Consider the following 27523-nt stretch of genomic DNA (forward strand, 5'->3'; position numbering starts at 1 on the left):
GCGTACTTGTCTACCTGGCTTTGACAACTATCAGCTCATGGCCAATTTCATTTCATCTATACTCCTACTTCCCTCTCCTACATTATTCTGAAGCAAATCCCAGGCATAGTATTTCACCCGTGAATATTTCAGCATATATTTATAAAACATATGGGCTCTTTAAAAAAACATAACTACAACATCATCATCACAACTGGGTAAATGGTGATCAGAAACCAGAGATATCTGGGAAGAGAAGTAAAGAAAGAACAAACTCAGATGCTTACAGGTAACACTTTGCTATGTCTATCCTTATTGGGCATGTAAATTCCTTTTAGGAAGCCCATCTTATGGATTCAAATACTTTTTTTTTTTTAACTTGTAGCAAGAATTACTACTAAACTCCACTCATTGGGCCAGAGACACTTGTGGTATTAGCCAAAGACTTGCCCCTCACGTAGCACACTACCTACACTTGTGAGTTCATTGGCCAACCAGCCTCAACTCCAAGCTCTAACAATGTGCGGGGCTTCGAATACTATTTACTTACTGAGGTCTGCATTCATGCCTCTAGTTCAGATCTCCCTACTCCCCCTTTGCACAGTAGTCAAAACTCTACCTGACATCACTACTTTGATGTCTAATCGACATCTCAAAGCTAACATATCTAAAATGGAATTTTTAGTTTTACCCCCAAAATGTGACTCATATCTTCCCTATTTCAATAAATGGCTATTTCCATTAGTTGCTAAAGCCAAAAATAATTGGAGTAATCTTTGACTCCTTCCTTTGCCCAACCTCCACAATTAATCAATCACCAAGTGCTGTTGGTTTTACCTTGAGATTATTAATTTCTCCTATTATTAATGACACTACCCTAAGCCAAATCACAACTGAGAAATAATTGGACTATTAGAATAGTCTTCTGGTTTTCCTTATAACATGTTGGCCCTCTCTGGTCCATTCTCCACAAGAAGGGAGACTGGTCTTTCCAAAATGTTAATCACGGATCATGAGCTGGTAATTGCTGAAGCTGTGTGATGGATTCATTATATTAATTTCTTCTCCTTTGTATACGTTTGAAATTTTCCAAATTAAAAAAGATGAAATATTATTCAGATTATCTTATTTTACTTCTCTGCTGACTTCGCAATGTTCTTACAATAAAATCCAAATGTCTTGCCTAGGCCTGTGAACCCCAGCCTGCCCTCTGTCTACATGTCCAGCTTTTTTTTTTTTTTAAAGATTTTATTTATTTATTCATGAGAGAGAGAGAGAGAGAGGCAGAGGGAGAAGCAGGCTCCCAAGGAGCAGAGAGCCCGATGCGGGACTCGATCCCAGGACCCTGGGATCATGACCTGAGCCGAAGGCAGACGCTTAACCATCTGAGCCACCCAGGCGCCCCTACATGTCCAGCTTTATCTGATGCCATTTTTCTTGCTCACTCTGCCCAGGCCATAACCTTTCATCTCTAAGAACTCTTTAAGCTCTTTCTTATCTTAGAGCATTTGTGCTTGTTATTTCCTCTACTAGAAAATGGTCATTCCCTCGCTCTTTGCGAGGCTGGCTCCTTCTCTTGTTTCAGGTCTTAGCAAAAATGTCACCTCCTTAGAGAGGCTTTTCTTAACCACTCCATCTAAATTAGATCCTCTCCCTTCACCATTACTATCATATTATTCTGTCTACTTCCTATCTTACCACAATTTATAACTATCTTGTTTGTTTATATATATATATATATAGCCTCATAAATTTGAATGTTTTTAAAACATATTTGAAGGCATACCCACACATGTTCTATTCCATTCATTTTATAGTGTCAATTCTTCGAAAAATTTTAATCATCTTCCTTCATAAACAAAGATTTATAAATGAATTAAGATTTTGATCAGGGGAGTAACTTCTTGAAATTTTAAGAGGAGAGTGATATGAAATATGAATTGGTGAAGGTGAAATTGGAATTAGAAACGTCTATTTCAATATACCCCCTATTTGATTCTAAATTTCCCAATGCTTTTGAATCTGAATAATTCTAAGTGACAGCCATGGTTTGATTTAAATGTTTAACCTCTGGAATTATATTCTGTATTATTAACATGACACCTCTATCATTTCTAAGACCAATATATTTAAGTTTTATCAGCTGTTTATTTCAGGCAACTTTCCTTGAGATATGAAAAGAAGAACTCAGCAGGTAGTTTAGCAGAGTCTCTCCTCTGCCCATCATTATCCTGATTCAGTGTCATAGAATTCATCTAAATTGTGTTAGAACATCTAATTCCAATAGAATTCATCTAAATTGTGTTAGAGCAAAGCTACATAAGCCAGTTACCAAATCAGGGAGCAGATGGGAACTGTCTGCCAGTCATTTGAAGGATACCCCTGACATGACAGAATTTTAGAACTGGAGGATATCTTACAGATCATGTAATAATCCAAGGCCCTCATTTTAACAGGGGTGAGACTGTTGTTCTAACAGGTTAACTGATTTACTCTTCCCAAACATAATTTCCTAATCTGGTAATTTAAGTTTTACTTTCAGAAGACCCTCAAGGAATTAAATAGTAAATTAGTAGTACCAAATCAAGATCTGGGCTTTTGTCATAAATCCATTATTTTCACTATATTAAGATAAATCCTTTCTCCCCCTTCTTTCCTCCATCTTTTGAGTCTTTAAGTCTTCTCAAATTACTTCAGTGACCTCTGCTATTTCCGAGATAATGTCAAGAATCCAATATTTCCTTCTGTTTAAAAAAAAACGGTTTCATTTACTGACATACTGAACTAATACTGCACAAACCTCTCAGAATATATTTCATAGGGCGCTTGGGTGGCTCAGTTGGTTAAGTGACTGCCTTCGGCTCAGGTCATGATCCTGGAGTCCCAGGATCGAGTCCCGCATCGGGCTCCCTGCTCGGCAGGGAGTCTGCTTCTCCCTCTGACCCTCCTCCCTCTCATGCTCTCTGTCTCTCATTCTCCCTCTCTCAAATAAATAAATAAAATCTTTAAAAAAAAAAAGAATATATTTCATATTGTTACTTCTTTTTTTTTTTTAAGATTTTATTTATTTATTTGACAGAGAGACACAGCGAGAGAGGGAACACAAACAGGGGGACTGGGAGAGGGAGAAGCAGGCTTTCCCTGCTCTTTTTTTTAAAATATTTTATTTATTTATTTGACAGAGAGACACAGCGAGAGAGGGAACACAAGCAGGGGGAATGGGAGAGGGAGAAGCAGGCTTCCCACTGAGCAGGAGCCCCGATTGGGGGGGGGTCTCAATCCCAAGACCCTGGGATCATGACCTGAGCCGAAGGCAGACACGCTCAACTGACTGAGCCACCCAGGCACCCCAAATAGCTGTACATTATTTAAGTTTTGTTCAGATACTTTGAAAACTTACTTGTGGATTTGATGCATGTTGTGAATAAAGAAGATGGACATCTCTTGTGTAAAATAAATGGGTACTCGAATTGATAATGTTGTGGTAGGCTGGTCATCAGTGGCAATGCTGATTAAGCACTTATGGGGCCCAAGACCATTATAACCATTGGACCTTCTGCTGCACAAAACATTCTAGAGGCTGATTCAGTATCCTTTATAGAGAGTCCTGCATTTCGGAGTTAAGGGGTTCAGGGCCAGGCTTTATAACCTATTTAAGAATGCTCAACATACCTTGAATATGTCACTACAGCAGTTTTCCCAGCTACTTATGACAGCCTAACTTGCCTGTCGAAACACTGATGGACCCTGACCTCTCGTAGTTCAGGGTTTTAAGATACAACCATAAAACGACAGGGAGCTTGATTTAGACTTTCTCTCTTCTGGCCGAACCACACCCAAACCATTCCAAACACGTTAAACTTCCTTCTGTTTTTATTTGCTAGCAAAGAGACTCCATAACCTTTCATCATCCTTTGCTGAACACTTGCAGCGGGCAGAACTCTGGTGGCAGTTCCATCCCTCACTGCAGAACCCTGACATCCCAGAGTTGAAGCCCACTTCCTTCCTGACTGCTGAAACCCAGCTAAGCAGTTCGGAGGGCTCTGCCACGACCCCCAACTGGGTGGACGGGCCTTCCCTGGCCTGATGGCTCCACTGTGCTCGCTGGGCGTGGTCCGGGGCTGCAAGGACGTCCAGAACTTGGCTGACCCACCGCCACAGCGGGAGGAGGGGGGTGGGCGTGCGCCGCTCTCGCGAGAGCTCGCGGCGCGAGGGCCGCGGGGGGCTAGGGGTTAGGAGGGGAAGAGGAGGAGGAAGAGGAGGAGGAGGAAGAAGAGGAGGAGTCCGGGCAGGTGCGGCGAGCAGCTCGGCAGCCGCGGCGGCTGTTCTCCGGGGAGCAGGCGTGTGGCCCTTTCCCCGCCTTCTTCTCCTTCCCCTCCCAGTGAGTGATTCGGGCCGTGCGCTTCCCACTTCCGCCCCCTCAGCCTGCCATCGGAACTAGGGAAGCCGAACAAGTTGTGGCAGTCGAGCAGCCGGCGCTCCCCTTCCTCCTCCTCTCCTCCTCCTCTTTTCTCCTTCCCTCTTCTTCCCTGGCCGCTGCCGGAACCGCCGCCGACGCCCCGAGGCCTAGAGACCGCCGAGCCCCCCAGCGCACGCCGCGGCCGACATGAGCTTCTTGTTGTGAGTAGCCAGGCCCCGCGCGCGCCGGCTTTGTTCGGGAGACCAGGGCCGGGGGCCCCAGCTCGCCTTGCCCCTTGCTGCCCGGGCCGGGCATTCCAGTGGAGAAGGTCCCTGGGAACATGCCCGGTGCGCTGGCGCTGCCTGACGGCTGTCGCCTCCACAACCCGCTTCGAGCTCGCCTGGAGCCCTCCAGCCCCCAAGGAGGCTCATTCTCCCCGGACCCCAAGTCCTGACACACCCCGGTGCCTGGATCTGCATTTCTCCATCACCCCGGTTCTCTTCTCTCTTCTCTTGGGTTTGTGGGTTTGGACGCCCAGCACAGATACCACCCACTCCCCCTTATGCCCCCTACGCGTCGCGTGCCCGGTGGCCCTGTCCCCGTTTCACTTGCCAATTGCATTTTTCTGGGTCCCAAGCATAGAAAATCGGGGGTTATACTTTTCCCTGTCACCCCAGCACCCCTTTAACTTCCCTCTTAGGTTTTAGGAGTGGAAAGTTGGGGTGACAAGTCCTGTGGATATAACACCCTTAATGAGGCAGCTTTCGGGTCGGGATCCCATGGGTCTTGGGGTCTGGAGCAGCTCCTTACTTCCCCGAGGCGCCCTTCTTCCCAGTGTGCTCCCCTGAAAAGTACGGGCTTTATCTTTTTAGACAACCACCAAGTAGTCTGAGTATTGTGCCCCGGGGTTGATTAGGTCCGCTGGGGAGTTGTTTTGCAAATCATTTGTAAATGCCGACTTAACGTCACATTTAGGGCTGGTCATTATTTCATTTACTTAACCTTTACTGTAGACGAGTTTGGGGGGATGGGCAGAAAGATGGGATGGCCAAATGGGGGTATGGAGGCAGCAGCCAGCCTCAGGTCGTCAGTAAACAGGACATTACACCCTTGGAATTCCTCTTTTGAAAGCTTCGTTGTGATTCACCTATGTTTAAATCGGTGGTTAGAAAGCTCATAAAAACTCAGAGATTGAAACTCGCACCACATACTCCTTTACTGTTGTGGATAGAATAGCATTTTTCTTCACAACAATGACAATAGCAGTTCTGTTCCGATTCTCCCACCTGTAATTTTTAGTCATCACGTTGGCACTTGGATCCTGAGAATTTAATTAACTCTTAATTTCACGTGCTCAGATGTAGAATATTAATCGTTTTTCAAGCATTCGAGCAATACTGAGTGATCACAGAAGGCTAACTGGCAGGCCGAATTGCTGTTTCTCATATGCACAGGAGTCCTGGCTTGTGTCACCCTGCCTAACGTATGTGAGTTTGTGAATCTCTTTCTTAGGCTCATCCTAGAAGTTGATTCTGAGTTTGTCGTGTAGGTAGTGCTAGATGAGAGGACTGGGTGACTTCGTGAAAGACTTTGTTTCCTATTTTAGATTGAATCAAGATACCCAGGTATCTCAGCCTGAAGCTTCTCATGTTGACTATATTTTACATTGCTGATGTTTGGTTTCTTCAAGAATTTAAAAGCTGTCTTCAAAATAGCAATGTAGGTGATGTCCATGACTACTGCTGATGGGCTTATGTCTCTTGGAACTCATAGCTAAATTGGTTGGAGCAGGGAGGAACCATATTTGGCTGAAACTAGGGGATGGAGAAGGTTTTGGTGGTATTTTCTGAATGCAAATAGAATAGTATCCTGTTTTTACATGGCTCAGTATTTAATAGTTACAGAAATGCAGTGGACAAGTTCATTTCTCCTGAAGCATACTAGTTACATAAGAAAAATCTTGCCATAATGAATATAGATATATAGCACCTTAGAGGGTTTGTACTATTTGGAGCACAATTTTGCAGTTGGGTCTCATATAGCAGCAGTTAATGTATTCCCAACATATTTAGCCGTTGTGCTTGACAATACAGAAAAGTAAATCCAACCTTCCTGGTTTGGGGTTTTGTACACCAGTAGTTTAAAATCTAAAGTGGAGACCTCATAGATAGAAATAATTATTATCAGACATGAAAGAACAAAGTTTTGGTTATTTCATATGTATGTTATTTGGTATAGCTTTCTGAATATTATTTCTCTACCAGTAGGTAAGCAGAGAAATTAAGAGTTGCAGGTTAGGAAATAAATATAAATATTTTCCTCTAGTTCTTGGAAGCCTACTTGTAAGGCTACTGTGAGTGGATGGAGCTGAGGAATGTTTATGAAGGTGCTGACTCATAACTCCTTAGGGCTTTAAGACAGAAGGAAAGAATTATTGATTAAAAAAATCATTTAATGTGCCAGGCACTGATGTTGGCACTGGATATCATTTATGAACAAAACCAACAAAAATTCCTGTATTAGTTCAGCTTATGTTTTGGTAAGTGACCATAAACACTGAATGTCAGTAAATTATATTACATGGTAGAGGATGTAGGTACCATGGAACAAAGTAGAGCAGGGTAAAGAGGTTTTTTTTGGATAGGGAGATGAGGTAGATTAGGTAATCTCCAGAGGATGCCCAGATAATCAGCAGCAGTGATACCTTTTGTAGCTTTTGTACAAATGCTGAGAATAAGCTTGTATGGCATATGTAGATATGACTGGGACAAAGCTTTGGTTGTGCTGCAAATTGGCCTTTGTGTATCTTCAGATTAATAAGCTAAACTCCCAAATGTACATAGGGAAACTTCACAGGAACCTAATTTAACTTTGTAGATTCAAATCTTTAAACATCCTCAGCACCTGCTGTGTGCTAAGTAAGCATTGTGCAAGATGTGGGACTCCAGAGTGGTAGACAGTTTATAAATAGTCATCTGTAATAGATGCAGTACAATCATGGGGGGTCTAAGAATATGGAGCAATTTGTTTTATTTGGGCTGCAGGAAGGCTTCATGAAAGAAGTGATGGATAGTTAATGGGATGTATAACAAGGGTTCTCTAAAAGGGTATGGGGAACTGGAAGATTTCAGTCAGAGGAGACATCATAGAGATACGAACTTGGTTGTGAATTGTCCATTTTCAGGTTTGTCCAAGAGGCTGTGGAATTGTGGAGCTAGGTGGGATCCATCCATAACATAGCTTGCTCAGCCTCTTAGTAAAATGGCAAAATCATCGACATCAGGTTACTGGTCTAATTATGGGGTTGGGTTCAATCGGAACACAGGTAGGTCTCTTAGGGTTTTTCCTATATGGCATTTTATGCATATAACATTCAGGGAAATTTAGGATCAGAGTGAGTTCTCAACATTCGCTCAAAGTATATTGAGTGTTCTCTATGTTTCTAGCATTTTGAAATTGCTAGTCTCTTCTGACCAGTAGAATTTCACAGAAATACTTGACTTGGAGAAGACCAAGGTATTATTTCCTAATGTAGGGCTACTTGGTTGGAACAGAATTAAAACAAATACTTGTAGTTAACTTTAAAATGGAAGTTGGAGGAAAGGTGGTTTAGGGATGTGAATGAATATAAACCAGGTCTGTTTCTGTATAGGAAGAATCAAAGAGATAGGTTGGGAAAAGAAAGAAATATTTATTGAGCATTATGCTGGGTAACTTCAGTTTATCTTTTCTAAAAAATAGCAATTTAGGGACGCCTGGGTGGCTCAGTCAGTTAAGCGGCTGCCTTCGGCTCAGGTCATGATCCCAGGGTCCTGGGATTGAGCCCCGCATCGGGCTCCCTGCTCGGTGGGGAGCCTGCTTCTCCCTCTCCCTCTGCTTGTGCTCTCTCTGTCAAAATCTTTAAAAAAATAAAAATTAAAAATAGCAATTTAGGAAAGGAGATGTAGCTGTGTTTATATGTCTGTCTCTGTCATCCTCTATCTTTCCCCCCACCCCCAGTAATCCCAGCATCTTTGTTTTAAGGCAAATGAGTTGACTGACGTGAGTGCTTCAGCATCTTCACCTATGAAAGGAGTTAATAATAATGTTATCATTGGGGCGCCTGGGTGGCTCAGTTGGTTAAGCGGCTGCCTTCGGCTCAGGTCATGATCCCAGGGTGCTGGGATCGAGCCCCACATCAGGCTCCCTTCTTGGCGTGGAGTCTGCTTCTTCCTCTCCCTCTGTCTGCCGCTCTGCCTACTTGTGTTCTCTCTCTCTCTGTCAAATAAATAAAATCTTTAAAAAAAATAATAATGTTATCATTAATAATAAATCTTGCTAAGTACTTGCCATGTGCCAGGCACTAAATGTTTTAAATGATTAACTCAGTTCAGTAACTAGCAGGAACCCTAGTAATTTGTTCAGAATTATGTAGCCAGTGATACAGCTGGGGTCTGAATCCTAGCGGTCTAGATCCAGGGATTCTGCCTCATACTGTTGTATCTGTAATTGATAAAATTATATAAAAAGATAGTATTCAAATAGGTGTTGATTTTAAGAGAAGTCTCTGTTCCCAGGTATTAATATTTCATACTCCTGGGACTGTTTGTTAAGGGTCACCAAGAATATAATGGTAGAAGAAAAAAATACATAAACTTTTAAATTTAAATAATACTTTAAAATTATTTTTGACCTCCATTTTTAATGTAAAAATAATACACATGTTGGAGAAATCACAATATAGTGCTAAGAAAAGGAAGAAAATAAAAGTCACTCATGATTACACCTTCCAAAATAACTGTTATTTGTATTGTGTGATACAGTTTCCTAATCTTTTCTGCCATGTTTCTACCATATATAGATTAGGTTTTTCATTTGGGAATTTTTTATGTCAGTAAACATCATTCAGCAACATCATTTTGAATGGCTTTTGACCAAGTGTTAACAGTTTTGTTGCCTGACAACCTGATTTAATATGTTATGTTTTTTTGAGGGGGAGAGGGCATAGAGTAAGTGTGGTCATCTTTTTAGAACTACAGTTTGGGAATTGTAGATATTTGGCTGGCTTTAGTTTATTTTTCCTCTCTAATATAGGATTGCTTTTGCTTTACATTACTGAATGCAAAATAATTACTATGTGATTATTTTTACCATTACTGACTTTTTTCCCCTCTGTATAGTTGCAGAGTTTTTGTACTCTGGATTTTCTAATATACAAAAGCACTTTTCAGCTGTATATTCGATTAGGAGGTATTGAGGCAGAATAGCTTTGGGTTACTTGAAAAATATGAAAAAAAAATGGTACCTGTTAGGAATGTTGAATTAAGTCCTACAGAGAATTCTTTTTTTTTTTTTTTTAACTCTCCTTTTCTTTCCACATTTCATTTTTTAAAATTGAGATATAATTGATGTATAGCGTTGTATTAGTTTTCCTCTCTGTCAGTTATCTAACTTAAGGCCATCTTTTATAGAGCATTTAGTTAAAAGTGTAGCTGTGAAACCTGTTCTTTTGCAGAAAGTAGTTTTTAAATTTTATTTTGAAAGATTTTTGAATTTTTAGAAAAGTTACGGGGCGCCTGGGTGGCTCAGCCGTTAGGCGTCTGCCTTCGGCTCACGTCATTATCACGAGGTCCAGGGATTGAGCCCCCCGCATCGGGCTCCCTGCTCAGTGGGAAGCCTGCTTCTCCCTTTCCCACTCCCCCTGCTTGTGTTCCCTCTCTTGCTGTCTCTCTCTGTCAAATAAATAAAATCTTTAAAAAAAAAAAAAAAAGAAAAGAAAAGCTGCAAAGAATGGCACAAAGAATTCCTACATAGTTTTTATCCAGAGACCCTATTTAGTGTCATCTATTGCTCCCATAATGTTATCCTCAGCGGAAGGATCCAGTCATGAATCACACCCAATTTTGTTCTGCAGCCTTCTTCAAACTGAAATGTTTCCTTAGTTTCTCCTTGCCTTTCAGGACCTTGATATTTTTGAGGATTATAGTCCAGTCATTTTGTGGAATATCCCTCAGTTTGAGTTTGTCATGTTTTCTGGTGGTTAGACCTGGTTCTGCATTTGGGGCAAAAATATCACAGAAGTGTTCCGTGTTTATCTTACAGCTTCTTACCAGGTGCATATAATGTATGTCCATTATTGGAATTGATCCTTTGATTAAAGTGTCTACAAAGATTCTCCAGTGTGAAGTTATTATATCTTTTTTTTCCTCTTAGTAATTAATATTTTGTGGGGAGGTGTTTTGAGACTGTGTGACTGTCTCATACCTCATTTTGTTTTCATCCAGTAGTTTTAGTGTTCACTGATGTTTCTTGTCTAAATTATTATTATGATGGTTGTCTGTGTTCTAATTCTGTCATTGCTTTTACATTTATTATTTGACATTTTTACTGAGAACTTACTCTTCCTATTTATTTATTGATCTATCAGTGTGGGCACTTAGATTCCTGTTTTATTTAATAAGTTATAATCTATAACTATACTTAATTTTGGTGCTCATAATATCTGTTTTGGCTAGTGGGAGTCTTATTCGAGCTGGCTTCTATGTCTCTCTGCTTCTCTCTGTCTTTCCTAGCTTTCTGGCACAACCAGATATTCCAGGTTTATCCTATACTTTCTCTGCCCTATCCCTGCAAATGGTCATTTCTCTAAAGCTGTTGGTTCTGTTCATTGAAAAATACTATTGAGAAAACAGAATGTAGGTAATTGGTATGCTCATTACTGCAGATATGTTTCTGCTCCCAGACCCTCTCAGTGGACAGTGCTAGAAAACAACATTTCCACACACATTTACATACATAGATTTTTTTTTCAACATTTCCACACACATTTACATACATAGATATTTTTTTCTATCTGTATATATTGAATGAGTTCACACTAATACCTGCAGTTCTGAGCCAAGTAGCACAGGGTTCATCCTAGCCTTCTCCCTTTACATATTTTTTACTTTGTTAGTGAAAAACCAGGCTCCCATAATCCTCAACATAATGTATTTGCTCAAACCACTGTATATAGCCATTCTCCTAACCCTTCCTGGCCACCCTTCTTGTGGCATGGGCCTCCACATGTCATCCACGTCTCCTGAACATGTGCGGGCCCCTGCTTCAGCCATATTACTGTTGAAAGCAGTCTGAGACTCCACTGTGTATGGTATGGGTGTGACAGTAATCTAATCTTTTCTCTGAATCCTGTGTTTAGGATACCTCAGATGGTGGGAGGATTAGAGATACAGATATGTGAAAGGCCTAGCTCAATAAATTCTAGTTAAGTACAGCAGTGATACCTAGTTCATTATCGATAACTCAGCAGTGTCATGATTGCTAGTATCTGTTATTATTTTTTATTGACATAGTCATCATTTCTGATTACTTAAATCATAGCCAATTTCTGTAGGTTTATAATCATATGTATCAGTGCTGCTTTGATTTTCTGCAGTTAGAACTTAAAAGCAGGAGTTTGAAGGTAAGCAAATATTTGGGTAATAGTTTATGTCATAGCCAAGTAGCCTTATTATTTATAAAGAAAAGTTTGAATTTTCTTTTATTGCTACTATTGTTTTATCTTTCAGCCTAAATCCTTTTGTTCTCAAATTGAAATTTGATGGAAATAGTTCAGTAGTTGTGGTTTTGGGTATTAGAGAAATATTTTTTTGTGTGTTTCTTTGTAGAAGTAGGTAATGGTATAACAAACACTTTCTTGGGACACCTGGGTGGCTCAGTCAGTTAAGTGTCTGCCTTCGGCTCAGGTCATGATCCCAGCATCCTGGGATCGAGTCCCGCATGGGGCTCCCTGCTCAGTGGGGAGCCTGCTTCTCCCTCTCTGCCTGCCACTCCCCCCCCCCCGCTTGTGTGCTCTCTCTCTCTCAAATAAATAAAATCTTAAAAGCAAAAAAACAAAACCCAAGTGCTTTCTTAATATTCAGTGTAAATATAGAATAATTAAGTAGAAGCAGTAGGGGTGAAAACATTTTATGGCAACTTTTCTGGTTATCTTGGTGCCTAGATCATGTTCCAGACAGAGCAGCAGCATGGCCTCTTTGCTCTGTAGAGAATGTTTGCTTGTTAGTGCCCTATAGCATTAGATTTAACTGCTGAAATAACTTTGTTTAAAAATTCCCCATGGTTATAGTTTTTTACACACGTATGCCTGGTTCCATTCTCCCTAACTCTTCCCCACATCCTGCCAAATGTTCAGCTGGCCCTCTTATTTTCAACTCTTAAAAATTTCACTTTTGAATCCGTGAACAACAAACCGATTTGACAAAGCCAAATTCTCTCAACTGGAGCACAGCTTTGTTTTGAGGACTGATGCTTGCTTGTGTCTCTAGTCTATTGTTAGGGACTCCCAAGGGGGTCTTAACAGTCAGCCTGTTTACCTTTTAATCAATCCTTTGTCAACCTTGTCAATTTTTGTTTTTTTGGTTTTTTTTTAAAGTAAATTCTACCTCCAACATGCAGCTCCAACTCTACCGACTGAGCCAGCCAGGTACCCCAACCTTGCAGTTTTTAATTTGGGAAATGACAAGTTATCAAGAACAAAAATAAAAGTTTTTTTTTTCTTCCAAACTACAGGTACAGCCAAACTGTTCCAAAAAGTACAAAGTACAATTAGAAGTTGCTAGACATTTGGGAACCAAAATGTGCCTCAATGGAGATATATTGATTTTAGCTTTTGCTTAAGTGGGAACATAATTTGGATGTTGGGACTGTATTCTCTTGTGATAACTCTAGGTTCTAGAGATAACTTTTTTTTTTTTTTGACAGAGAGACAGTGAGAGAGGGAACACAAGCAGGGGGAGTGGGAGAGGGAGAAGCAGGCTTCCCACAGAGCAGGGAGCCTGACGGGGGCTCGATCCCAGGACCCCAGGATCATGACCTAAGCCGAAGGCAGACGCTTAATGACTGAGCCACCCAGGCGGCCCAGAGATAACTTTATTATTATTTTTTAATGCCATTCAACATTTGGAAAAAAGTACCACTGTCATTTTATAGCAGCATTCGGAAGAAAGGTTGCTGTTGGCTCTCTGGGGACAGAAGGCTACCGCCAGGATTAAGGAGATCAATATCTCTACATAATTATAGCTCTTGATAAATCTACTTTAGATCCTTAAAGTGTGAAGCTTTGGTATCACCTAGGAGCATGTTAGAAATGCAAGATTTCAGGCCTGAAACCTTGAATTAGAATGAATTTTAAGATTCCTAGGCACGTTCAAGTTTGAGAAGCTTTAGATAATAGCAAGTGGACGATGCCTGTATATTGAGTTAACTGATTCAAAATAAGGTAAAGAAGAAAAATCCTTGAGATTCAATATAGCACTACCTAGGGGCGCCTGAATGGGTCAGTCATTGAGCATCTGCCTTCGGCTCAGGTCATGATCCCAGGGTCCTGGGATCAAGCCTTGCGTCGGGCTCCCTGCTCTGTGGGAAACCTGCTTCTCTCTCTCCCACTCCCCCTGCTTGTGTTCCCTCTCTTCGCTGTCTTTCTCTCTGTCAAAAAATAAATAAAATCTTAAAAAAAAACCCAAACAGGGCGCCTGGGTGGCTCAGTTGGTTAAGCGACTGCTTTCGGCTCAGGTCATGATCCTGGAGTCCCGGGATCGAGTCCCGCATCGGGCTACCTGCTCAGCAGGGAGTCTGCTTCTCCCTCTCCCGCACCCCCCTCTTGTGCTCTTTTTCTCTCTCACTTTCTCTCTCAAATAAATAAAATCTTTAAAAAAAAAAAAAACCCAAACATATATATATAGCACTACCTCTGTTCTTGGATACATTCTGTGAGTCCCTGACAGATTCAGTGCTTGACCAAACTTTAGTCAGGCTCTTGAACCTTCTTCTAGGCTCATCTGTGCACTTATAAAGTTTACTTTCAGCAGGAACCCTGCTTTTTCAGTTTAACCAGAAGCCCCTCCCCCAATTTCAAAATCTGATTTAGCTTCGTCATCCTCCACTGTCCCTCCAGGTGATGTTTGATCACCTGGCCTGTCTTCAGCAAGAATCCCATTAGGTCAGTTTAGCCAGAACCCTCCTAACCCTGATGTTTTCTCCTAGTAATTTTCTGTCCACTCATCACCATACCCTGCTCCTACTTGCTGTAATTCCTTGCACATGCTGTATTTAGATTTGAACCCAATCTCTACCTGTGCTCCGCCCCCCTAGTGTAAAATCCCATTGCACTGGTTCCTATATCTATCTCATCGTTCCTGAATAAAGTCTGCCTTACTGTCTTTGACAATTGTCACTATTTTTTTCTTTTCTTTTTTTTTTTTTAAAGATTTTATTTATTTATTCGTAAGAGACAGAGATGGAGAGAGGCAGAGGGAGAAGCAGGCTCCCAAGGAGCAGGGAGCCCGATGCGGGACTCGATCCCAGGACCCTGGGATCATGACCTGAGCCGAAGGCAGACGCTTAACCATCTGAGCCACCCAGGCGCCCACTATTTTTTTTCTTTAACCACTGTCAAGGAGGTTAAGTCCCTTGGTTGTCTTTGCCCATCTGTGATTATTTAAATTATTAATTAAGGTTTTTCTTCCCTTCTGGACTGTAAGTTTCATAGGGTTTGTTCACTGTTTTATTTCCCAGGATGTTTGGACCACTTTCTTCCTGCAGTTCACTTGGGTTTTTCAGGTAGAGACTGGAGTATGCTGGCAGTGGTTGGCAAAATCCCAAGGCATAGAGAGCCTCTGTGATACGGTGTTTCCTTATCACACCAGCGTCATTTGTGCCTTCCTTCCATGTCCTCCCCCACAGAGCCCAGCCATTTTATTTGCATTTCCTTTTTTATTTTATTTTTTATTTTTTGGAGGGGGAGGGGCAGCGGAGAGGGAGAGAGAGGGAATCTTAAACAGGCTTCATGCCCAGCACAGAGCCCTGGCAGGGGGCTTCACAACCCTGAGATCGTGATCTGAGCTGAAATCAAGAGTCACATGCTGAATCGACTGAGCCACCCAAGTGGCCTGATTTGCATTTCTTTCAACATGCAGTTCTCCTGAGTCAGCCTGCCTTTGTAAATGCTGTTCCTGTTCTTCTGGCTGGACTGCCCTTCTCCTTCCCACCCTCATTTCTTTAGCTCAAGAGCCAAGTCTTTTTCCCTACCCTGTGCCCCCTTTTCAATTTGTTGGATACCATTTCAGATTCCTTCATATTCCTTATTATAGCCCTTATCAAAAGGATACTGTACTTGTCAGTTTTCAGGCCTTTCTTCTTCATCAGAATGTGTGACCTTGCAATTTCAATTTCAAAAGCCGTTTTTAAATCTCTTCCACCTAGCACAGTGCCTAGTGTATATTACATACTCAGTAACAAAAATTTTTTTATTTTTATTTTTTATTTTTTTTTAAAGATTTTATTTATTTATTTGACAGAGACATAGAGAGCACAGATAGGCAGAGCGGCAGGCAGAGAGAGAGGGAGAAGCAGGCTCCCCACTGAGCAGGGAGCCCTGTGTGGGGCTCGATCCCAGGACCCTGAGGTCATGACCTGAGCCAAAGGCAGCCACTTAACCGACTGAGCGACCCAGGGGACCCCCAAAATTTTGTTAAATCAGTGACATTTTCAAGTATTTTCATGGTCATAGGTGGAGGTGTGAGTATTCCTTTTATTCTGCTCTAATTTTGACCTTCAAGAGATTTCTTGGGAAATATAAATAGGTGGCTGCTGTGCACAGAAAGGTTTGGAACACCTGTTTATTGGATTTTTATCTCACAATTTTTTTTTATATTTTAAAGATAATAAACTTTATTGCCCAGCAATTACAAGTTTTCAAACATGTATTTTTTTTTTTTTTTAAGATTTTATTTATTTGACAGCGCACAAGCAGGGGGAACAGAAGGCAGAGGGAGAGGGAGAAGCAGGCTCCCCACTGAGCAGGCAGCCAGATGCGGGGCTCGATCCCAGGACCCCGGGATCATGACTTGAGCCGAAGGCAGAGGCTTAACCGACTGAGCCACCCAGGTGCCCCCAAACGTGTATTTTTCTACATAACTTATTGTGATGTGATCAGTGTTAAAGAAAATATTTTCATCATTTGTCTCAAGTCATGTCTTCTTGACTAATTCTTCATTTTTTCTTCCAATTGCATGCCTTTGAGGCAACGAAGAATTTTAACCACGGTAGTTATGGACTTGATATTCATCTGCAGCTATCTATATGCTCATTACATGCAGTTGTGCTTTTAGTGGTTTTATTACAGCCGTCCTTTGGGGGTTTCTGGAAAACATCAGGACGACCTTCAGTCATCTTCATCTCATAGGCTTTGTTGCACCTCGAAGAGCCCAGTGACTGGCCTGCAGACGCTACTGCCCGGCCTGCTTGGCTGATGGTGCTTCAGGCACCCTCCTCCTTTGGTGTCTGCTCAGAAAAGAAAACCATCTCACAATTTTGTAGAGACTTTCTGGTCTTACCCTTTTTTCAGGATTGATATATGCCAGCCACGTTTCCTACCTGCCACTGTAAATTGTGTTCCAGTAGCAGTGAGTATGAGTACCCATTTCCTTGCATCCCTACCACCATTGCACTACTAAGAATAATAATCAAGAAAACTTGGCTTCTTGGGGTTTTCATATTAATACCAAGTAAACAAGTGTTATTTATTTATTTATTTACGCCCAGCGTGGAGCCCAGTACGGGGCTTGAACTCACAACCCTGAGATCAAGACTTGGGCTGAGATCAAGAGTCGGATGCTTAACCGACTGAGCCACCCAGGCACCCCTGAAGTAAACAACTTAATGGTAAAGATTCGTCCAAAGAATTTCTGTCCCCTTTATTTATTTTTTCTTTCTTTCTTTTTTTTTTTAAGATTTATTTATTTATTTGACAGAGACACACAGTGAGAGAGGGAACACAAGCATGGGGAGTGGGAGAGGGGGAAGCAGGCTTCCCGCTGAGCAGGGAGCCCGATGCAGGGCTTGATCCCAGGACCCTGGAATCATGACCTGAGCCGAAGGCAGACATCTAACGACTGAGCCACCCAGGTGCCCCATTTTTTTTTTTTTTAAAGATTTATTTATTTGACAGAGACAAAGCTAGAGAGGGAACACAAGCAGGGGGAGTGGGAGGGGAGAAGCAGGCTTCCCGCTGAGCGGGAGCCCAATGTGGGGCTTGAGCCCAGGACCCTGAGACCATGACCTGAGCCGAAGGCAGACGCTTAACAACTGAGCCACCCAGGCGCCCTGTCCCCTTTCTTTCTTTCTTTCTTTCTTCCTTCCTTCCTTCCTTCCTTCCTTCCTTCCTTCCTTCCTTCTTCCCTTCCCTTCCCTTCCCTTCTTTTCTTTCTTTTCTTTCTTTTCTTTCTTTCTTTCTTTCTTTCTTTCTTTCTTTCTTTCTTTCTTTCTTTCTTTCTTTCTTTCTTTCTTTCTTTCTTTCTAAGATTTTATTTATTTATTTGACAGAGAGAGAGCTAGCGAGAGCAGGAACACAAGCAGGGGGAGTGGGAGAGGGAGAAGCAGGCTTCCCACCGAGCAGGGAGCCCAATGTGGGACTCGATCCCAGGACCCTGGGATCATGACCTGAGCCGAAGGCAGACGCCTAGCGGCTAAGCCACCCAGGCACCCTTGTCCCCTTTATTTTTAACAAAATAGTTAGAGTACTTGCTTCCATTACCATCAGTCTTTTTCCTCTTTTATTTTGAAAGGGTAAAATAATATATTTTATGTTATAATTTAGAATGGAGCTCTTTGTTAATAATTAAAATTTAAAAATTAACTGTCATAAAAATAATAGACTATAATTAAAAATTTTTTGTTGATAAATGTATTTAATGGTCACAAAATTAAGTTTTAAAATACTAATAACTTATTAGGAAAATACTAATTTTCTCCAAGATCTGCACAGATAATAGTCTGTAAAGGGGGATTTTACAAAATGAAATATTTATTTATTTATTTTTAAAGATTTTATTTATTTATTTGACAGAGAGAGACAGCGAGAGAGGGAACACACAAGCAGGGGGAGTGGGAGAAGGAGAAGCAGGCTTCCAGCGGAGCAGGGAGTCCGACGCGGGGCTCAATCCCAGAACCCCGGGATCAGGACCTGAGCTGAAGGCAGACGCTTAATGACTGAGCCACCCAGGCGCCCCCAAAATGAAATATTTAACTTGAATTTCTTGTTATATTTCTGATATTTTAATGCAGATAATACACCAATAATTTAATGCAAATAATGAACATGTTTGGGAGGCAGATGGCATACTTGGAGCTGTAAAAACGACTTATAGATTCTGAAGATAGATTTAAAGCTGCTTTTGACTTATTTTAACATACTGCTTTTCTCATGGAGTCTGATAGGGAGCTCTGCCTCTCTGTATTATTTTTCTCTCTGTATTATTTCGAGGTAGAGAGTTTTTTTCCCCCAAAATATGAGTAAATAGTAGTATCTAATTGCTGTTGAATCTGAAGCATATGCTTTTATGAAGTGCTTATAGTTTTGGGCATTTATAGGCTGACTATTTTAAGCCTGAGTAAGTTAATTGGTATCACAACTCAGAACACTTTATCATTTTATCAGTAAATACTTCGCATATTTGTATATGTGAGAAACCCTGCTAACTTTAATGAATTTGTTCCTTTTTCTGATACTTACATTTCACTTAGTTCAAAAAAGAAACTGGAGATGAGGAGAGATTTTTGCAATTAGTTTTATGCATTTTTTTTCTTTTTCTCTTCTTTGGTGGTTTTCACTGATTTGTGTTATCCTTTTATAGTTTTAAATGGCTGCAGTTGAAGCCCATTGCAGGTACTGGGGAGCTTTGCTGAATCCCAGATAATGCAAAAATGTTATTTTTACAGTATTAGGATTAAAGGGGATTTTTTTTTTTTAATTGTACTGTTCCTGTACAATTCCAGGAGTTGGTTTTTTTTGTTTGCTTGTTTGTTTTTTAAAGATTTTATTTATTTGAGAGAGAGAGAGCACATGAGAGGGGGGAAGGTCAGAGGGCGAAGCAGACTCCCTGCCGAGCCCGGAGCCCGATGCGGGACTCGATCCAGGGACTCCAGGATCATGACCTTAGCTGAAGGCAGTCGCTTAACCAACTGAGCCACCCAGGCGCCCTTCTGGGAGTTTTATATAGCCCTTTCTCTGCCTTGTGTTCCCAAGTTTGACTGCATCTGATTATTTTCATAGGGGCTTTCCTGACATCACACTGGTAACTACAAGCCACAGGTCTTTGCTATAAAAGATAAAAAGATGGTATGAATATATTTAACTGATACCAGTTATTGAGTGCTGACTATGCACAGGGTGGTTTTTTACATTTCTGTACATATCATTTAGTTTTCAGAACTATCCTACATGGTAGGTGATATGATTTCTCTTTTTTGTAATCAGAATGATTAAGTAGCTTACCTAAAGCCATATAACTAGTACAAGCCAAATAAGGGATTTCAGGGTACCCAACTGCAAAATTCAAGGTTTCTGCTATTCCACATGAAATAGATAATGGCCTGAGTTAAATGTTATTATAATGTATAATGTTATTCCAGGGACATAGGATTCCAATTAACAGTCACTGTTCTCCCACTACTCTGTGCTACATGCTGCTTTTACAAATCTCAACTTGATATGTATTTAATTGATGGCTTTTGGTTTTTTCAGAAACCATTGGTTTATCAAATTGATTGAATCTGGCAGTTTCTAAGGTGAATGAATCTTTTTGAAACAATTGGGTAGTAGAGCTAAGTGGTAGCAGCCACCAGCTAATAAACCATTAGGATGAGAAGTCTCCGTATATATAGGTGATTTTGACTTACTGATCTATGGTGAACTGTAAGTATGATGAGTCATAATTATATTGCATAGTATGCTTTGATTTTAAAGATAGAGCAGTTTATTAACATTTCTGTAAATAATCCATTTTATTGCCATGTTTTCATAAGCATTCACACTGGTTTTTAAATTAAACTTACATAGTTTTAAAAATTTATTTATATTATACATGTACATGATTTAATTTAGAGTTAAATAGTTCTGTAAGGCTTGTCATAAAAACAATCCCTTTATTCCTGCTTCAGGATACAGCCATTTGAACTCCTTTATCTGATTGTTGTAACTTCTTATCTCTAATTTATGTTGTTACTTACTTTTTTTCAATAATAGATTCTTTTTCTTTTTTTAAATGGAATATAATTGACATATACAGTTAGTTTCAGGTGTACAACAGACTGATTCATTTGTATACATTGTGAAATGATCACCACTATAAGTCTAGTTAACATGTGTCATCAAAGTATGATGCAGTATTATTGGCTATATTTCTTATGCTGTATATTCTATCTCTATGACTTACTTATTTTATAACTGGAACTTTGTATGCACCCTTACTGCATTTCTTAAATATCCATTTCTTAAAATATCCAAGGTATGGAAACAGCATAAGCGTCCATCAATAGATGAACGGATAAAGAATATGTCTCTCTCTCTCTCTCTCTCTCACACACACACACACACACACACACACGAATACTACTCAGCCATAAAAAAGAATGAAATCTTACCATTTGCCACAACATGGATGGGCCTACAGAGTATTATGCTAAGTGAAATAAGTCAGACAAAGACAAATACCACATGATTTCACTTAAGTATGGAATCTAAAAAACAAAACAAAACCTATACACATAGATACGTAGAAGAGACTGCAGTAAACATAAGGGTGCATATATCTTGTTCATTTAGTAGTGCTTTTCCCCCCCTTGGATAGATAGTAAGTAGTGAAATTGCCGGCTCATATGATAGTTCTTTTTCTAATTTTTTGAGGAACCTCCGTACTTTTCAGTAGTGGCTGTAGCAGTTTACATTCCCACCAACAGTGCACGAGGGTTCCCTTTTTTCCACATCCTCAACAATACTTGTGATTTAATCCATGTTGAGTTAATTTTTGTGTATGATGTAAGACAGTGGTCAGTTTCATTTTTTTGCATGTAGCTGTCCGTTTTTCCAACGCCATTTATTAGATTGTCCTTGGGGCGCCTGGGTGGCTCAGTCAGTTAAGCATCTGACTTTTGGTTTCGGCTCAGGTCATGATTTCAGGGTTGTGGAATCAAGCCCCGTATGGGCTCTGAACTCGGTGTCGAGTCTGATATTGGTATTCTCTCTCTCCCTCTCCCTTCCCCTGTGTCCTTTTCCTGCCTCTATGTGTGCGTGTGTGCACGCTCTCTCTCTCAAATAAATATTTTTTCTATGCTTTTTTTATTTTTTATTTTAATTCAATTAATTGACATATAATGTATTATTGGTTTCAGAAGTATAGGTCTGTGATTCATCAGTCTTATATAATACCCAGTGCTCATTACATCACATGCCCTCCTTGGTGTCCATCACCCAGTTACCCCAACCCTCCATTCCCCTCCCCTCCAGCAGCCCTCAATTTGTTTCCTATGATTAAGAGTCTCTTATGGTTTGTCTCCCTCTCTGGTTTCATCTTGTTTTATTTTTTCCTCTCTTTCCCTATGATCCTCTGTTTTGTTTCTTAAATACCACATATCAGTGAGATCATGGATAATTGTCTTTCTCTGATTGACTTATTTCGCTTAGCATAATACCCTCTAGTTACATCCATGTCGTTGCAAATGGCATGATTTCATTTTTTTGATGGCTGCATAATATTCCATTGTATATATATACCACATCTTCTTTATCCATTCATCTGTTGTTGGACATCTGGGCTCTTTCCATAGTTTGGCTATTGTGGACATTGCTGCTATAAACATTGGGGTGCATGTGCCTCTTCAGATCACTACATTTGTATCTTTGGGGTAAATACCCAGTAGTGCAATTGCTGGGTCATAGGGTAGCTCTATTTTCAACTTTTTGAGGAACCTCCATGCTGTTTTCCAGAGTGGCTGCACCAGCTTGCATTCCCACCAACAGTGTAAGAGGGTTCTCCTTTCTCCGCATCCTCACCAACATCTGTCGTTTCCTGACTTGTTAATTTTAGCCATTCTGACTGATGTGAGGTGATATCTCATTGTAGTTTTGCTTTGTATTTCCCTGATGCCAAGTGATGCTGAGCACTTTTTCATGTATCTGTTGGCCATTTGGATGTCATCTTTGGAGAAGTGTCTGTTCATGTCGTCTGCCTATTTCTTGATTGGATTCATTGTTCTTTGGGTGTTGAGTTTGATAAGTTCTTTATAGATTTTGGATACTAGCCCTTTATCTGATGTGTCATTTGCAAATATCTCTCCCATTCTGTCAGTTGTCTTTTGGTTTTGTTGATTGTTTCCTTTGCTGTGCAAAAGCTTTTTATCTTGATGAAGTCCCAGTAGTTCATTTTTGCCTTTGTTTTCCTTGCCTTTGGAGATGTGTCTAGCTAGAAGTTGCTGCAGCCCAGGCGAAGAGGTTGCTGCCTGGTGTTCTCTACGATTTTGATGGATTCCTGTCTCACATTTAGGTCTTTCATCCATTTTGATTCTATTTTTGTGTATGGTATAAGGAAATGGTCCAGTTTCATTCTTCTGCATGTGGCTGTCCAATTTTCCCAGCACCATTTGTTGAAGAGACTATCTTTTTTCTGTTGGATATTCTTTCCTGCTTTGTTGAAGATTAGTTGACCTAATTAGTTTAGGGTCCATTCTGGGCTCTCCGTTCTGTTCCATTGATCTGTGTGTCCGTTTTTGTGTCAGTACCATACTGTCTTGATGATTAAAGCTTTGTAATAGAAGTCCGGAATTGTGATGCCACCAGTTTTGGTTTTCTTTTTCAACATTTCTTTGGCTATTTGGGGTCTTTTCCAGTTCCATACAAATTTTAGGATTATTTGTTCCAGTTCTGTGAAAAAAGTTGATGGTATTTTGATAGGGATTGCATTGAGTGTGTAGATTGCTGTAGGTAGCATAGACATTTTAACTATATCTGTTTTTCCATTTCTTCGTGTCTTCCTCAATTTCTTTCATGAGTGTTCTATAGTATTCTGAGTATAGATCCTTTGCCTCTTTGGTTAGGTTTATTCCTAGGTATCTTATGGTTTTGGGTGCAGTTGTAAATGGGATCGACTCCTTAATTTCCCTTTCTTCTATCTCATTGTTTGTGTATAGAAATGCAACTGATTCCTGTGCACTGATTTTATACCCTGCCACTTTGCTGAATTCCTGTATGAGTTCTAGCAGTTTTGGGGTGGAGCCTTTTGGGTTTTCCACATAAAGTATCATGTCATCAGCAAAGAGTGAGAGAGGTTGACTTCTTTACACCTATTCGGATGCCTTTTATTTCTTTTTGCTTTATTTCTTTTGAGGCTAGGACTTCTAGTATTATGTTGAATAGCAGTGGTGAGAGTGGACATCCCTGCTGTGTTCCTGACCTTAGGGGAAAAGCTCTCAGTTTTTCCCCATTGAGAATGATACTTGCTGTGCGCTTTTCATAGATGGCTTTTATGATATTGAGGTATGTTCCCTCTATCCCTACACTGTGAAGAGTTTTAATCAAGAAAGGATGCTGTACTTTGTCAAATGCTTTTTCTGTATCTGTTGAGAGGATCATATGGTTCTTATCCTTTCCTTTATTTATGTATTGTATCACATTGATTGTTTTGCAGATGTTGAACTACCTTGCAGCCCAGGAATAAATCCCACTTGGTTGTGGTGAATAATCCTTTTAATGTACTGTTGGATCCTATTGGCTAGTATCTTGGTGAGAATTTTTGCATCCATGTTCATCAGGGATATTGGTCTGTAATCATCCTTTTTAGTGGAGTCTTTTTCTGGTTTTGGAATCAAGGCAATTCTGGCCTCTTAGAAAGAGTTTGGAAGTTTTTCTTCCATTTCTGTTTTTTTGAAACCACTGCAGAAGAATAGGTATTAATTTTTCTTTAAATGTTTGGTAGAAGCCATTGGCCCTGGGCTCTTGTTTGTTGGGAGGTTTTTGATTACTCCTTCAGTTTCCTTGCAGGTTATGGATCTGTTCTGGTTTTCTATTTCTTCATGTTTCAGGTAGTTTATATGTCTCTAGGAATGCATCTGTTTCTTCCAGATTGCCTAATTTGTTGGCATATAGTTACTCATAATATGTTCTTATAATTGTTTGTATTTCTTTGGTGTTGGTTGTGATCTCTCCTCTTTCATTCATGATTTTATTTATTTGGGTCCTTTATCTTTTCTTTTTGATAAGCCTGGCTAGGGGTTTATCGATCCTATTAATTCTTCCAAAGAACCAGCTCCTATTTTCATTGATCTGTTCTACCGTTCTTTTGGTTTCTATTTCGTTGATTTCTGCTCTCATCTTTATTTCTCTTCTCCTGCTGGTTTTAGGAATTATTTGCTGTTCTTTCTCCAGCTTCTTTAGGAGTTAGGTTAGGTTGTGTAGTTGAGACCTTTCTTGTTTCTTGAGAAAGGCTTGTATCGCTGTCTACTTCCCTCTTAGGACTGCCTTTGCTGTATCCCAAAGATTTTGAACAGTTGTGTTTTCATTTTCATTTGTTTCCATGAATTTTTAAAATTCTTTAATTTCCTGGTTGACCCATTCATTCTTTAGTAGGATGCTCTTTAGCCTCCATGTATTTGAGTTCTTTCCAACTTTCTTCTTGTGACTGAGTTCTAGTTTCAAAGTGTTGTGGTCCAAAAATATGCAGGGAATGATTGCAGTATTTTGGTACCAGTTGAGACCTGATTTGTGACCCAGTATGTGATCTGTTCTGGAGAATGTTCCATGTGCACTAGAGAAGAATGTGTATTCTGTTGTTTTAGGATGGGATGTTCTGAATATATCTGTGAAGTCCATCTGCTCCATTGTGTCATTCACAGCCCTTGTTTCCTTGTTGATCTTCTGCTTAGATGATCTGTCTATTGCAATGGAGGGGGCGGTGTTGAAGTCCTCTACTACTATTTTATTATTATCAATGTGTTTCTTTAATTTTGTTATAAATTGGTTTATATAATTGGCTGCTCCCATGTTCGGGGCATAAATATTTACAATTTTTGGATCTTCTTGTTGGATAGGCCCTTTAAGTATTATATAGTGCCCTTCCTTATCTCTTATTACAGTCTTTGGTTTAAAATCTAATTTGTCTGATATAAAGATTGACACTCCAGCTTTCTTTTGATGTCCGTTAGGAGGATAAGTGGTTTTCCACCTCCTCACTTTCAATCTGGAGGTGTCTTTGGGTCTAAAATGAGTCTCTTGCAGACAGCATATTGATGGGTCTTGCTTTTTTATCCAGTGTGATACCCTGTCTTTTGATTGGGGCATTTAGCCCATTTACATTAAGAGTAACTATTGAAAGTTAGGAATTTAGTACCATTGTATTACCTGTAAAGTGACTATTACTGTATATTGTCTCTGTTCTTTCTGTTTTATGTTCCTTTTGGGCTCTCTCTTTGCTTAGACGTTCCCTTTTAATATTTCTTGTAGGGCTGGTTTGGTGATCACAAATTCTTTTAGTTTCTGTTTGTCCTAGAAGGTTTTTATCACTCCTATTTTGAATGACATTCTAGCTGGATAACGTATTCTTGGTTGCATATTTTTCTCATTTAGCACTGTGACTATATCATGCCATCCCTTTCTGGCCTACCAGGTCTCTGTGGGTAGGTCTGCTGCAAGTCTAATGTTTCTTCCCTTGTAAGTTACAGACCTCTTGTCCTGAGCTGCTTTCAGGATTTTGTCTTTGTCTCAGAAATGTAAGTTTCAGTATTATATGTTGGGGTGTTCACCAATTTTTTTATTGATTTTTGAGGGGGGTTCTCTCTGCCTCCCAGATTTTGATGACTGTTTTCCTTCCCTAGATGAGGGAAGTTCTCCGCTATAATTTGCTCCAGTATTACCTCCTGCTTCTCTCTCTCTTTCTTCTTCTTTGGGGATCCCAGTTATTCTAATATTGTTCGTCTTATGGTATCATTTATCTCTTGAATTCGCCCCTCATCATCCAGTAGTTGTTTATCTCTCTTTTTCTCAGCTTTTTATTCTCCATCATTTGGTCTTCTATATCACTAATTCTCTCTTCTGCTTCATTTATCCTAGCAGTTAGAGGCTCTTTTTTTTTTTTTTTTAAGATTTTATTTTTTATTTATTTGACAAAGACACAGTGAGAGAGGGAACACAAGCAGGGGGAGTGGGAGAGGGAGAAGCAGGCTTCCTCCAGAGCAGGGAGCCTGATGCGGGCTCCATCCCAGGACCCTGGGATCATGACCTGAGCCAAAGGCAGACGTTTAACGACTAAGCCACCCAGGCACCCCTAAGGTCTCTATTTTTTTTTTTTTAAAGATTTTATTTATTTATTCATGAGAGACAGAGAGAGAGAGGCAGAGGGAGAAGCAGGCTCCCAAGGAGCAGAGAGCCCAATGCAGGACTCGATCCCAGGACCCTGGGATCATGACCTGAGCTGAAGGCAGACGCTTAACCATCTGAGCCACCCAGGCACCCGAGCCTCTATTTTTGATTGCATGTCATTACTAGCCTTTTTGAGTTCAACTTGGTTAGATTTTAGTTCTTTTATTTATCCAGAAAGGGATTCTCTAGTGTTCTCTATGCTTTTTTCAAGCCCAGTTAGTATCTTTATAATCGTTATTCTGAACACTAGTTCCGACATCTTACTTAGGTACATACTAATTAGGTCCCTGACAGTACTGCCTCTTGTTCTCTTTTTTGAGGTGATTTTTTTTCCCTCTTGTCATTCTGTCCATAGAAGAACAGATGAACAAGAGAACAAAATACTAAAATGGCAACAACCCCAGAGAAATACACACTAATCAAATCAGAAGAGACTCAAAACCGGGAGGAAAAAAAAGAATATAATCAGACAGGTGAGGAGAATAGAGCAATACACTGGATTCTGTGTGTATTTTGGTCTGTTTTTTAGAAAACTAGTTCCCAAAATTGTAAAGAAAGAAAAACTTATATATGTACAAAAATAAAATTAAATACAGTGAAAGGATAGAATGTAACTGAAAAATGGAAATTAAAAGACAAGAAAAAAACAACAACAAAAAAAACCAACAACAACAACAAAAGGGATATAAACAGGCAGGTGAACAGAACAGAGCAATATACTATCTCCTGAGTATATTTTGGTCAGTTTGTTCGAGGAAACTACATCTCAGAATTGTAAAGAAAGGAAAACTTATGGGCGCCTGGGTGGCTCAGTTGTTAAGCATCTGCCTTCAGCTCAGGTCATGATCCCAGGGTCCTGGGATCGAGCCCCGCATCGGGCTCCCTGCTCCGCGGGAAGCCTGCTTCTCCCTCTCCCACTC

At 40.3% G+C, this 27523-nt stretch overlaps 1 protein-coding gene and 1 non-coding gene across 6 annotated transcripts in view; one reads left to right on the top strand and one right to left on the bottom strand.

Moving 5' to 3' along the window:
* Positions 1-356: 356 nt before the first annotated feature.
* On the bottom strand, positions 357-507 carry LOC123849153 (small nucleolar RNA SNORA62/SNORA6 family). Its single transcript, XR_006791979.1, has one exon. It is a non-coding gene; the product is annotated as a small nucleolar RNA SNORA62/SNORA6 family (small nucleolar RNA).
* A 3691-nt stretch (positions 508-4198) lies between these two features.
* The window catches only part of MOB1B (MOB kinase activator 1B), a 65321-nt gene continuing 41996 nt past the window's right edge, over positions 4199-27523 (top strand). The window contains exons 1-2 of one of the 5 annotated variants that reach the window (XM_064584556.1): positions 4205-4599; positions 16961-17080. Coding sequence is in view for 2 of the 5 variants with exons in the window: in XM_054508901.2 (XP_054364876.1) it covers positions 4586-4599 (14 nt within the window). In the remaining 3 variants the exon portion in view is untranslated. Of the gene's footprint in view, positions 4600-16960; positions 17081-26649; positions 27077-27523 lie in introns of those variants that run through there. The other 4 variants (XM_054508901.2, XM_045881044.3, XM_064584557.1 and 1 more) reach the window with 4 other exon arrangements.

The sequence above is a fragment of the Mirounga angustirostris genome, unplaced genomic scaffold, assembly GCF_029215605.1.
Source record: "Mirounga angustirostris isolate CCGP_5_RB_7025 unplaced genomic scaffold, mMirAng1.0.hap1 SCAF_2, whole genome shotgun sequence".
Classification (NCBI taxonomy): domain Eukaryota; kingdom Metazoa; phylum Chordata; class Mammalia; order Carnivora; family Phocidae; genus Mirounga; species Mirounga angustirostris.